Here is a 14,151-nt window from a genome sequence, read left to right on the forward strand (position 1 = left end):
CTCGATAGGGTCCCCCCGTGTCTCCACTGGCCCAACTCACCTTGCTGACTCTTGAGGCCTTGTGAACACAGTTCTCACGGAGGCGGCGCAAGATGATATCGATGGCCTTTTTCACCTGCTCCTGGAACTGGGGGCTCGGCTTCAGGTGGTCCTGGATGAAGCGGTCCAGCTCCTTGGTGGGGATCTGAGACAGGTCCAAGGCCATTCCCGGCACAGAGGGGGTGACGCTGGCTGCCCCAGCGGGGCCGGGAGCTGGGCATGAAGGTGCTTTGCTCCCTGCTCTTGGGGACACAGCATTGAGGCTCTTGCTGTTTTCAGGGGTCTTCTGGTTAGGGTTTAGCTGGATGGGGTGGCCCAAACCTGAGCATCTGGCACGTGGAAGGCCCTGGAAGGTCGTTGAAGGAGCTGCCTCAGCCAGGTGCAGAGGTTTCTGCATCAACCCAGTGTCTTCTCTCCCCAGCTCCCGCCCTTTGTACAGTCAGGGTGACTGAGGCTTAGAGAGGGGAAGTGGGAGGGCCATAGCTAACCCACCTGGCATCTTTGGGCAGAGTTGAAAAAGGTGCCTTTCTGAAGGGATAAACCGCAAAATGGGTGCCCTTGTTATGGGCAGAAAGGCCTGGTAAGCAGACCATAGGTGCAGAAAAACAAAGGGCTCCTTCGCCCTGGCAGTTTCAGCTTGAGCTTGGTGATAAGACCGTTTTACATGCCTGCTGCCCTGTGAATATTTATTTATTTATTTATTTATTATTTATTTATGTTTTGAGATGGAGTCTTACTCTGTCACCCAGCCTGGAGTGCAAAGGAGTGATCACGGCTTATTGCAACCTCTGCCTCCCTGGTTCAAGCAATTCTCCTGCCTCAGCCTCTCGAGTAGCTGGGATTACAAGCACCCACCACGACGCCTGGCTAATTTTTGTATTTTTAGTAGAGACGAGGTTTCACCATGTTGTCCAGGCTGGTCTTGAACTCCTGACCTCAGGTAATCTGCCCGCCTCAGCCTCCCAATATGTTGAGATTACAGGTGTGAGCCACCGCGCCCAGCCACCCCTGCTTTTTAAAGCCTGTTCCACACCATATGGCACATAGTAGATGCTCAGGAAACACTGGACATATAAACAAAGTGCAAAACCCAAGGGTCCTGGGACCCCCTCACTTACTGGCCCCTGCCAAGGCTGCACTGGATCCCCCATCCCCTTCAGAAAGCATGGGTGGTCACAGCAGGATGCTGCCTCCTGGGCTAGCAAATCCCAGTGCCAGGCTGCCCCATTCCCCAGGTCCCATGTGGGGTCGGCAGGGTCCAGGATCACAGGCCTGCAATTTCAGAGAGACAAGAAGGTTCTGGTTAGCAAGAGGGTTCTAGAGTGAAATGGACCTGGTTCCAATCGCATCTCTGCTACTTTCCAGCTGTGTGACCTGGGGCAAATGATTTACCTTCTCTGAGCCTCAATTTCCTTGTCTGCAAAATGAGGATAACAACATTGCCTGCTTATCATTGTCAACCCTGGCTGCACATTGGAATCACAAGACACCAGGATCCACTCTCAAGGGTTCTTGAGTTACACCCTACAATTCAGCAATTTCATTCCTAGGTATATTTCCAACAGATATGCATATGTGCCAAAAAAAGTCCAAAAATGTTTATAATGGCCCCATTTGTAATAGCTCCAAGTTGAAAGAACTCAAATGTCCATCATCAGTAGAATGGACAACATATTTTGATAAATTCACACAATGGAATACTATACAGCAACAAAAAAGAATGATCCACAACTATATAGCTGAATCTCAAAGACTTAATCTTGAGAACAGAACAAGAAGCCAGACACAAAAGTACATGTGGCATGATTCCATTTAAATAAGATTTAAGAAAAGGCACAACTGTAATCTTAAAAGTGTAAGTGGGGTTATTTTGGAAGGTTACTGACTGAGAGGGAACCAGCGAGGTGCTGGAAATATTCTACCATGATCTGGGTGATGGTTTCAAAGTATGCAGTCTTCACACATTCATCAGAACATGCACTTTCTGCTATACATCAGCAAAACATTCACACATAAAACATGTGGGGTCAGGCACTGATATATTTTTTAAAACTCCCCAAGGTAATTCTAATGTGCTGCATCTGGGCTGAATCCAGTGAATTAAAACATGTACATGCAGCATTTAGCTTTGGCCTACACCCAAGCACTCAGTAGATGTGACCAGTTTTATCCTTGTTAATTATCTCCCCCTAGCCCCAGGACAGGAGAACAGGTATTATTAGGAGGTACCTGGGTCTCTCAAGCTGCCCCTGCAAGAACTGCCCAACTGCAGGGTCCTCGAAGCCATAGTTGACAGTCCAGAAAACACACAGGTGCTGATGCTGTTGGATCAGGTCCAGGACAGTCCGGAGGCCTTCGGCCAGGCTGAAAGCATCCTTCTTACAGCCCTGCTCCCAGGCAAAGATGGTCAGCAATTCCAGAGCATAGACTGGGGGCAGCGTCTCCTCACACAACCCCTGTAGGCACACCTGTGAGAGGGCATGGCAGGGGACTCAGAAGGATGAAGGAGAGGAAAGAGACCCAGCTCTCTGCAGAACCAGACTGGGGACCTTCCAGGCTGAGCCTGAGACAAGATGCTGTGTTCCAAGCCTGTTCCAAGAACAAGTGGCATTTCTCACCAGCCCTCACCGGTAGCTTCAGCAAAGTGGTTGGCTAGTGTGATGGGGGAGTGGTGGGAGGGAGGGGTGTAAGTTTCAAGTCCCAAGGAGGCAGGGAGCAGTCAGAGAGAAGCCAAGGGTAGTCTCAAATTGCTACCTATCCTCAAATAAAGGTGAAGCAGATCTGGGGTCCCAGTTTCGTGGATGGTTGGAGAAGGGCACCAAGTTGTCGCCCTTTCACCCCTGGAGTGGGGTGGGGCAGCGGGCCAGGACTCTGTCCTTCCCTCCTCACTCCAGCTGTCTATCCCCCATCCCAAAATGCATGATTTCTATTTGTGAACCATATACTTGGGATCTCCATGTACCAGGGAGGGATTACTCCATGCCAAGGCAAGAATCCCAGGCCTCTGAGTAACTCCAGAGGGGATGCTTTAGCTTGCCAGAAGGTGACCCACCTGACTAGAAGCACCCAGCATCTCCACACTCCCTCCACTCACCCCCTGTCTTTGGGGTGATAAACACGCCTGGGTGCGCATGTATACCCACCACCCAGATCAAGATAGAATTTCTAACGCCCAACCAGGCTGACTCCATAGTTGTATTAATTAATTACTTAATTTATAGACAGAGTATTGCTCTGTTGCCCAGGCTGAAGTGCAGTGGCTCAATCATAGGTCACTGCAGCCTTGAACTCCTGGGCTCAAGTGATCTTCCCGCCTCAGCCTCCTGCGTAGAGAGGACCACAACCATGAGTCACCATATCCAGCAGTTTGCCCTTTTAAGAAGTACCAGGCTATTAGCATTTTCTGCCCCTGGAGAATCTTATGTGGAAAGAACCTGAGTAAGATTTACCAACACATATATTTATTTATGTGCAAGTGGAGGAAACAGAGGCCCAGAGAAGGCTAGGAACTTGTCCAGGGTCACACAGCAAGAAGATCGCTGAGCCAGAATTGGAATCCAGAATCTCCTAGACAGACTGCTTATGATGCCTGGTCCATCAGAATGACCAAGCCATGTGCTGCAAGATTCTAGGGGAGCCTGTTCCTCCATCTCCAGGCATAGACTTGGCACACTTTCCCCAGTGCATAAGAGTCTGGCAACAAACATGAACAGAGCAAGGGAGCATCCCTGAGGCTGGGGAGGGAGGTGTACTACCTCCACATTTCCTCATACCATACCAGACAGGCCAAAGTCCTGAATATGAACAGAAATACAATGGGAAACAATACGGTGGCAGGAAATATGAAAGAATCATTTTACAAAGTCAGGATAGGGAAAGACCTCTTTTTTTTTTTCTTGAGATGGAGTCTGGCTCTGTCACCCAGACCGGAGTGCAGTGGTGCAATCTTGGCTTACTGCAACCTCTGCCTCCTGGGTTCTAGTGATTCTCCTGCCGCAGCCTTCCAAGTAAGTGGAATTACAGGTGTGTGCCACCACGCCTGGCTACATTTTGTATTTTTAGCAGAGACAGGGTTTCACCATGTTGGCCAGGCTGGTCTTGAGCTCCTGACCTCAAGTGATCCACCTGCCTCGGCCACTCAAAGTGCTGGGATTCCAGTCGTGAGCCACTGCACCTGGCAGGATAGGGAAAGACTTCTTAAGACACACTAAGAATAACTCATTTTTCAAAGGATATATCTGAGTACATTAAAATTTAAATATTTTGTCCTACAAATAATCTTTAAACAAAGCAAAAGCCCAAGTCACGGACTGGAAGAATACTGGAAGAATGCATTATATTAACTAAATAAGGATCAGTATCCACAATATATAAAGAGCTTCAACAAATCAATAACAAGACAGCTAACCCAGGAGAAAATAATGCACAAGGTACATAAACAGATAATTCCCAGAAAGAGAACATGAATGGCCACTGAATGTATGACAACAGTTTCACGACTATGGAAGTACAAAGCAAATAGTCACATGTCTGGAGCAACCCTCCCAAGTGGCTTCACCTGGTGGTACCAATGCTTCACCAGCAAGATCAGGTTCTTCAACTTGGCTGGGCGAATGTTCACAAAGTCCCTCCGCAGTTCTGTGAAGCAGGCCGCATGCTCACCCCCTTGGCAGCCACTGTTGAGGAGGGTAGAGTAGACTTGTGGCTTGGGTTTGACGTGAGAGCCGGCCTGACCTGTTGGTGTGAAGTGCTGTAAGTTAGGAAGGGCACTGAGGACACAGGATGGAGGGCGGTGGGCAGCCCACAGGCGGAGGTGGAAGGATTGCTTGAACCCAGGATGGGGGTTGCCGAGCTCAGCCTGGGGCACTGAGAGAGAATGGGAAGAATTTGGAGGGGAAGAAATCTGGCAACATGGGAGTCGGGGGACTGGGAAGAGAGCCCGGAGCTTTTCAGGAGTCTGGGAAGAAAAGCGGCACTCCAGAATGCAGTGGGAGAGTCCCTCCCTCCCAAATGGCCAGGCAGTCCTTGGAGCAACAGCTCAAAGAAGAGCAGCTGCATTCTAAGATGGTTAAACAGGAAAGATGCTTCCAGCTGAGTCAGCAGTACCTGCAGCCTGGCAACTCTCTCCTTCTGTGAGCCTTCCTCAAAACACCACTCTACATACCCTTAATTAAGAGGTGTCACGGAGAGGAAAATGATGCCCAAGCAATAAAAGGCAAAAAGCCCTGATCCTTTAGCAGTGGTTGTTGATATTTTTTACTACAGGCCTGGGGCTGTGGCTCACACCTGTAATCCCAGCACTTTGGGAGGCCGAGGTGGGCAGTTCACCTGAGGTCAGGAGTTCAAGACCAGCTGGCCAACATCTTGAAACTCTATCTCTACTAAAAATATACAAAAATTAGCCAGTCATGGTGGCACTCGCCTGTAATCCCAGCTACTCCAGAGGCTGAAGCACGAGAATCGCTTGAACTCAAGAACTCTATATCTATCTATATATATATTTTTTACTGCATACTGGGCACTGGACAGAAGGTCTTTACATGTATCTCCACCACAACCCTATGAGGCAAGTACAGTTCTTCATCCCATTTGATAGCTGAGGAAGTTGAGGCACAGAGAAATTCCATGCTTTGCCCAAGGTTATACTGCCAGCATGCAATGGAGTCAGGATTTGAGCTCAGAGCTGGTGGACTTTACAGGATGCACCTTTTCCTCCACCACTCCCATGGGCGTGACTTGGGAGAAGTAAACACTCTCCATAATTCCGCTTGCCTGCTGTGTGGCTTTGGGTGGGTCACTGTATGTCTCTGAGCCTCCGTTTCCCCATTGGTGAAATTGAAGCTGAAACCTCATAGGTTTGTTGTGAAGAACTGATGAGATAAAACATGTCAAGTTCTTGGAATAGTTAAGCATTTAATAAGTAGGAACCATTATGACTAATATATGTGTACCCAGCCTGGGTGTGGTGGCTCATGCCTGTAATCCTAGCACTTTAGGAGGCTGAGCCAGGTGGATTATTTGAGCCCAAAAGTTCAAGACCAGCCTACTGGTCTTGGTGAAACCCTATCTCTATTAAAAAAAAAAAAAAAAGAAATTAGCCAGGCATGGTGGTGCATGCCTGTAGTCCCAGCTACTCGGGGGGCTGAGGTGGGAGGATTGCTTGAACCCAAGATGGAGGTTGCAGTGAGCCAGGATCATGCCACTACACTCCAACCTGGATGAGAATGAGACCCTGTCTTAAAAATGTGTGTGTGTGTGTGTGTGTGTGTGTGTATACCTAGTAAGTGGATACACTAGGCATGGGGTACCAGGCATAGGGGATGTGGCTACCTGCCCAAAGGATAAAGCTATCCCCCAGATCATCAAGGTAAATAATAATAATAACAATAATAATAGAAACAACAACAATCATAGAAATAATAATAGCAAACACTCTTACAGCCCTTATCACATGCTAGACATTTTTTATTTTTTAAGAAGTCTTAAACAGATTGTAGTGGCAAAATCACAGCCCCCTGCAGCCTCCACTGCCTGGGCTCAAACAATCCTCCCACCTCAGCCTCCCCAGCAGCTGGGACCACAGGGAGGCATGCACTACTACACCTGGCTATTTTTTTAATTATTATTATTTGTAGAGACTAGAGCTTGCTGTTTTGCCAAGGCTGATCTTGAACTCCTGGGCTCAAGCGATCCTCTCAACTTGGCCTCCCAAAGCTGGGATTACAGGCACGAGCCACAGCGCCTGGCCCACTAGGCACAATTCTATGCTTGATTACATATATTAATGCATTTAATTCTTCTGACAACTCGATAAGATTACTAATATCCCCATTGGTATTATCCTCATTTTACGGATGAGGACACAAAAGACATATTTTTATCTTAACTCAAGCACAGGTATATTATGAAGAATGCAAAAACCACATTAATGTTTTCAAGATAAAATACAAGATTTTGCAGAATTCTGGTTTGGTCCCCAGGCCCCTACTGCTAGCCACGTGTCCACTTGGCTTAGCTTTTGGGAATATTTGTGGAAGGGCTGAGCAGTAACTGCTCCAGGCAGTGGCTGAGGGAAACTACCAGATGCCTGTGGGAGGGCCAAGCTCCTTGACAGCAGGACCACAGATCCAGGAGGAACTGGGCTTTCTCTGCCTTTGTCTGGCACAAGTCCAATATGTTTAGTCCCCAAACTGAGGCTGAGAGAGGGGTAGAGGCTGGCCCAGGTCACATAGCAAGTCGGTGGCTGGGCTAGAATTGGAAGTCCTGTGTTGTTCCCAGTGATCTTGCCCCCAATCCTGGAACAGTCCAGGAACCCCTCACCCAGGACATCGAAGGCAGGCACCAGGCTAACATCCATCCAGTCCTCAAGATCTATGGATGTGAGGCGGAACTGCAGGGCCCCAGGCACGCTCTGCTCAGGAAAGTTGAGGCTCAGACCAGGGACTGGGTTCTGCCACCAGGATTCCAGCAATGCCCGCATCTCACTAAGGATCTCTGCACGGCGGGCCCTCTGGTCCACGTAGCTCTTGAAGCAGTCGAGGAAGATGACAAGTTCAGAATCACAGCCACCCTTGAGAGCTGTGCCCCGGCCAGAGGAGCCTCCCTGGGCAAAGAAAAATAACTCAGAATTTCATACTGTCCAATTCTAGTGGCCTTGCAACCTGGCAGGCGACTTAAGTGAAGTGAGGGTGCTGGGGAGAGACTGTGGCCACATGGTTCTAGATGTTGAAGCCACACGGGAATGTGAGTCCAGGGTAGCCAGGCTTGAGATTTCAAGAGAAGCAATTTTAATATGTAAATCCATGATTTTTTTGTCCATGGAAACAGAGTCTTGTTCTGTCACCCAGGCTGGAATGCAGTGACATAATTGTGCTCACTGCGGCCCTGAACTCCTGGGCTCGAGTGATCCTCCTGCTTCAGCCTCTCAAGTAGTTGAGACTACAGGCACATGCCACCATGCCTGGCTAGTTTTTACATTTTTTTTTTTTTAAAGAGACAGGGTCTTGCTATGTTGCCCAGGCTGGAGTGCAGTGGTTATTCACAGACACGATTGTAGCTCACTGCAGCTTGGAACTCCTGGGCTCAAGTGATCTTCCTGCCTCAGCCTCCCAAGTATCTGAGACTACAGGCATGCACCACCGTGCTGGGCTAAATCCATAATTTTTATTTTATTTTTATTTTTGAGACAAAGTCTTGCTCTGTTGCCCAGGCTGGAGTGCAGTGGCACCATCTCAGCTCACTGCAACCTCCATCTCACGATTTCAAGCGATTCTCCCACCTCAGCCTCTCGAGTAGCCGGGACTACAGGTGTGCACCACCACGCCCAGCTAATTTTTGTATTTTTAGTAGAGATGGGGTTTCACCATGTTGGCCAGGCTGGTCTCGAATTTCTGACCTGAAGCGATCTGCCCTCCTTGACCTCCCAAAGTGCTAGGATTACAGGCCAAGTAAGCCACCGTGCCAGGCCTATAGCCATGATTTTTAAATGTTGGCAACTAACTTTTTAAAAACTCAAGACCGCAGGTAAAACAAATTCTGCTTTGCAGAACACACGTTCGCAATCTTTGCTCAGAATGGGTACAGAACTGTGATATGACTCAATTTCTGAGACCTGTGTGACCAGTGTTTCTTTCAGCAAAGCTTCCAACCTGCGAATTTGGAAAAGAAACTCCTAAACATTGTCAGAGCCACTGTTGTGTGTCTGGGATCTGACGTCTCTACTCTCACTTCCAACACAAAACAACTGTGATGTAGTTACATGTGGTTGCAGATATGGGGAGTGAGGCTCAGACGGTGAAATGAGTTACACAGCCAGTAAACAGCAAGAACCAGGATGGAGCCCTCCAGGAGCAAGTCTTGCCCCAAACTGGGACCCCCTACTTATCCCGATGATTATGCCAGTCCTTTTACTTCCAGCTCCCACAATGTGGGGGCTGCTGACAAAGTGAGAAGAGGGAATATTACAGGCTGGGCACTTCCTGCACGTTTCACACACTTTCATCTCACTGAACCTTCCTCACAGCCCCGGAAGTAAGGTACCAATTTACAAAAGAGGAAGCAAAAGCACAGTGCTCACTTTATTAAGGAGGAAATGAAAGCACACGGAAATTGTGCTCAAGACCCCCGCCCCCCCCGCCTGCCGTACTCCTTTCCAGGGAAGCTAAGGATGCCAGGGCTTTCTCTTGCTGCACAGAAATCCCTCCTGTCTGTCTCCCAGGTAGAAACGGGACTTCACACCTCCTAGGCAACAAGTCTGTCCTCCTTCCCCACCTCCCAAGCTGAGAGTCAGCCCCAGGAAACCACTAGGTGCTCTGAGGCCATTTCTACTCTGCGTTTTCACTCCCTCTCCTGACAACCTCCAAATCTGCTTTAGCACACCCAAGTTCCCTCGGTCCATCCACCCCTGGTACCCCCGAATTTACCCTGAGGATAAGGTAGCTCATGACTTGTCTCCTCCCTGAATCTGCGAGTGTCCTGGGATCACAGTGGCAGTGTGGCTGTATTTAAGTGACAAAAAGTGACCTGGAGCCTGGGCAACACAGTGAAATCCCATCTCTACAAAACATGCAAAAATTACCTGGGCACGGTGGCTCACACCTGTAATCCCAACACTTTGAGAGGCCAAGGCAAGTTGATCACTTGAGCCCAAGAGTTCCAGACCAGCCTGGGCAACACGGCAAAACTCTATCTCTATAAAAAAAAATGCGAATAATTAGCCAGGAGTGGTAGTGTGTGCCTGTAGTGCCAGCTACTTGGGAGGCTGAGGTATGAGAATAACTTGAGCCCGGGAGGCGGAGGTTGCAGTGAGCCAAGATCGTGCTACTGCACTCCAGCCTGGGTGACACAGCGAGACCCTGTCTCAAAGAAGAAAAAAAAAGTGACTCAGAGCAGTAGTTTGGCGTTTAGCCTCAGTTTCCCTATCCATAAAACAGGTACAATAATACCTACCTCACTGAATGTGGGGATGAAACGAGGTAATACTCATTTAATGAGAGAATTTTCATTGTTATTTGGTAATGTCTCGGTAAATTGGGCTATTCTGGCTGTTATGGAGCATTATTACTTCTGTATCCTTAGGGTCTGGCATAGTGTGAGGCCCCCAGCCTGTCTGAATGACTGGGTCAATGAGTGAGTGAGTGAGTCAATGAAAATGGATGAGAGGCAGCCTCTGAGAGCAGAGATGCAGGAATCAGGCTACTTGGATTTGAATCCCGGCTGGGCCTCTTACAGGATTGGACATGTCACTGTGCCGCTCTGTGCCTCAGTTTCTCCATCTGTCAAGCAGACTTAAGAGTACCTACCTGGCTTGTATGTTCAGGGGACTTAGTACAGGGCTGGCACATTGGAAGTGTTTGTTAAAGAAATGAATGAGAGGTGCACAAGTGGATAAAAGCCACCCCCACCGTAAGGCTATGTGAGGCTTAAGCGTCCTCCCAAGACTGTCCCCTTTGGACACATAAAGACCCCCAGGCGGCACCTCACCTTGACGATTTTCAGCACTCGCGGGGCAGCAGCTCCGGGACGCCCCCGGCGCTCCCTCAAGGCAGCGGCCAGAGCTCCCAGGGCGCGCCGCGCCTTCTCTGTGAACTCCTTCCGCGGCTGCAGCTTTGTGGCCACGAACCTGTCCAGCGCGCTGGTCGGGGTGCGGTACAAGTCCATGGCCACCTGGCGCAGCTGCAAGGGGAAGCAGGGTTCTGGCGCGGCCTTTAGATTTCTGGTTTCCCTGCTCGGCTCTCCGCACCACGCCCAGCTCGCCAGGACCTAGGTCCTCGGTCTCGAGAGTGGCGTGAAATGGGGACCGGCACTGCAGGTTCTGTCTTCCTTAGGTTTCTCTACTCCTCCCCAAACTTGGGAAATTCCCTGCTTTCAGTTTCATTTCTTTCTAGCAGCTCTTGGATCTGGCACCCACTTCCTGGTTCCCTTTCCACCTACGACTTCCTCTCCTTCGTCTCCTTGCTTCCAGCTGTCCCTGCAACCACCAGCTGCAACGAACTAATCACAACCTAACAAAGTATCTTGACAGAAGCAGGTCCACAGAACGTATGGGTACATATTGAGTAACACACTCTGAGCATTTCAGAAATGTGCAGGTTTTACATGAAAAAAAAAAAAAAATCAGGATTTAATAAACGGAGAACTCCTATGTTGCCGTCTGGCTGAGGAATGTGTTCTAAACACCACTACCACCACTAATGATAATAAAGCACACATGGAGACTCTCACTGACTCCTCCCAACGACCATGGTGTAGGTGCTATTATCATCACCCATTTGACAGATGAGGAAGTCAAGGTACAGAGGAACTAGGTAACTGCCCAAGGTAACACGGCTGGAAAGTTATCTGGCTGGATTCAAACCCAGCGCAAGCCCACGGAGCTGCCTTCTTCAGAAGCCAACTCTTCCTAAATAATTTATATGTGTAATGCAGTTCCAATAAAATTCCATTTTAAAACTTCAAACACACGATCTAAAGTCTGTCTGCAAGAATTAAAAATTATTTTGGAGGAGAAGGGAGGAAGGAAAGTCAGTCAGTTTAGAATGGTACCTTGCACAACAACACTACATATTAAAACATTGTAAAGCTGCAATAGGGAAATCCTCTCGGAACGGGCACAAAGCTAAGCGGACTGTAAGCTATAAGCTGCAGAGTGGAGATTTTAATCCAGGACCATTGCGCTTCTATCTTCATGGCCTGTCTTCTCCTTTTTCTGCTTATTTCTTGCTGCTTCTCCACCCAGGTTCCCAGAGACTGCATGCCTGAGCTCTCTTCCAGGCCTGGTACAAGCCATAGCCTATCTCCTCCTCCCCATCTTACTAAAAAACTCACAGATCCTCTCTCCTGTCCGCCCCGGGACCCAGCATTTACTCTGTCTCTGAGTACTTTTCAGGTAATAGTCTTAACAAGTGCTTCCTGACATCTTCATGTTAACTGAAAGGAAATAGATAGGATTAGAGTGTGAATGTCAGAGGTCATGGTCAACCAGAGGGAGAGATGCTGGGTCTGTAGTATGTACATCACAACATACGTAGTATGCAGTATTTTGAGTAGTGAATGCTGCATCACTTGGAATATTCAAGTATGGGCAGGAGACTATTTTGTAGGCCAGGTGTTGTGGCGGGGATTTAAGTCAAGGGATTCTGCAAGATTTTCATGCTTGTCCATTAATCACAGTCTTCTTCCTGAGTCACAGGCCACTTTAGAAACTTTCTATTCAAGAGAGTGGATTGAACACAAGCTCAAAATTCTATTAAAATAGCAGCAAAGATATATTAAAAGCATAATGGAAATCAACAGGGTTGGAAACTGAGAAAAAGTGGAGTCAAGGGAACAGGACACTTGAGGCATTTTTAGAAGATGGAACACAGAAGGGTCAATGTTGGGTCAGGATGGTGGACTGAACATATACACAAGCCTTCAACGTTCATCCCAGGCCTCTAGAGGTGGCAGGAAAGAGATGGAAAAACTTTAATAATGTCGCTGGGTCCTAACCAGAGGTGCCCTAGATAAACCGGAAACTGAGATCCCTGGCAGAGATATGGGATTGGATGAAGGAGGAAATTGCAGCCAAAACACATAAAGGAGGGGGTGCCTATGCAGAGTGGAAAGGATCTGAGGGGCTGCAGGCTCTAGGCAGTGGATTGAAGGAGGAGAGACCCTAGGTTAACTGTCATGGTTGTCAGTTGTGCTGGCATAGTAATGACAGCCTCTAAAGACATGCGCTCTCCCATCCCAACCTTTCTGTGTTGAGTAACAGGCGGCAGAGGTGCCTGTTTAAGGAGGGAGCAGTGAGGGTGGGGCAGAGAGGCAGGGAAGTGCCCAGCATACCTGGCCACATCCGGAAAGAACAGGAAGCCCTGTATGCAGAAGACTCGTTCCTGGCACTTCCTGTTTTCTCACCTCTGCCTCCAGATGCAGTAAGAAGGTACCCACTTCACAGGGAGACAAGCAGAACATCCCCAGTGAGCAAAAAGCACACATCCAAAGGTGCCAGATTATTTTGGGAGATTGAATGCTATGAATATAAAAACTCACATGTAAGGACGTTAAAATAATCAATAAAGGAGAAGGAGTCTTCTATGGTCTGAATTTGTCCCCCAAAATTCATGTGTTGGAAACTTACTCCCCAGTGCAGCACTTGGGAAGCGGGGTCTAACAGGAGGTGTTTGTGTCATGAGGGCTCTGCCCACATGAATGGATTATGGCCACTATGAAAAGAGCTTGCAGGAATGGGTTCATTCTCTTCTGCTTTTCTGCCATGTGAGGACAGAGCGTTCCTCCCCTCCAAAAGACACAGCATTTTTCAAGGTGTCATCCTGGAAGCATAGAGACCAGGCCTTAACCTGCTGAAGCCTTTATCTTGCACTTCTCAGCCTCTGGAACTGTGATAAATAAATTTCTGTTATTTGCTAATTACCTAGTGGCTTTCTGTTTTAGAAGTACAAATTGCACTAAGATGGTCTTAGAAATATAGAATTAACATGCTCAGAGGGATTAGATATTATATCCATTATAATTATTCATTGTATTCATAATTATTCATCATATCCATGAAATAAGAAGTTATGAAAATCAACTGCCACCACCATCACATTGGAAGTGAAAAAATAATGCAAAATAAAACCAAAGATGAACAGAAAAACCAAATCTTCTCCATAGATACGCTGAATAAGTATACCTGAAGATGAAATTGGTAAACTGGAAGATGGAATGGAGGAAATTACCCAAGATTACAGGAAAGCAAGACATAGAAAAGAAAAGTATAAAAGACAATTTATGAGATGTGGAAAACAGATCTATTCCTTCTTATTATAAATATTTATTGAGGCTGGCCGCGGTGGCTCATGCCTGTAATCCCAGCACTTTGGGAGGCCAAGACAGGTGCATCACCTGAGGTCAGGAGTTTGAGACTGCCCTGGCCAACATGGTGAAACCCTGTCTCTACTAAAAATACAAAAATTAGCTGGGCCTGGTGGCAGGCACCTGTAATCCCAGCTACTCAGGAGCCTGAGGCAGGAGAACCCAGGAGGCGGAGGTTGCAGTGAGCCGAGATCACATCATTGCACTCTACTCTGGACGACAAGAGTGAAACTCTGGCTCAAAAATAAATAAATA

General features: G+C 48.0%; 1 protein-coding gene and 1 long non-coding RNA gene across 3 annotated transcripts in view; one reads left to right on the forward strand and one right to left on the reverse strand.

The window, feature by feature from the left end:
• OAS3 (2'-5'-oligoadenylate synthetase 3) overlaps nucleotides 1–11,005 on the reverse strand; it is a 28,692-nt gene extending 17,687 nt beyond the window's left edge. The window contains exons 1-6 of the mRNA XM_017889531.1: nucleotides 10,522–11,005; nucleotides 7,360–7,642; nucleotides 4,598–4,773; nucleotides 2,269–2,507; nucleotides 1,158–1,311; nucleotides 41–385 (exon numbers count right to left, since the gene is read on the reverse strand). Of these exons, the coding sequence (XP_017745020.1) occupies nucleotides 41–385; nucleotides 1,158–1,311; nucleotides 2,269–2,507; nucleotides 4,598–4,773; nucleotides 7,360–7,642; nucleotides 10,522–10,698 (1,374 nt within the window). The 5' untranslated portion in view covers nucleotides 10,699–11,005. The remainder of the gene's footprint in view (nucleotides 1–40; nucleotides 386–1,157; nucleotides 1,312–2,268; nucleotides 2,508–4,597; nucleotides 4,774–7,359; nucleotides 7,643–10,521) is intronic.
• The window catches only part of LOC108540458 (uncharacterized), a 43,089-nt gene that overhangs the window by 1,444 nt on the left and 27,494 nt on the right, over nucleotides 1–14,151 (forward strand). The window lies entirely within an intron of this gene.

This window comes from Rhinopithecus bieti, unplaced genomic scaffold (assembly GCF_001698545.2).
Source record: "Rhinopithecus bieti isolate Rb0 unplaced genomic scaffold, ASM169854v2 scaffold_19610, whole genome shotgun sequence".
Classification (NCBI taxonomy): Eukaryota; Metazoa; Chordata; class Mammalia; order Primates; family Cercopithecidae; genus Rhinopithecus; species Rhinopithecus bieti.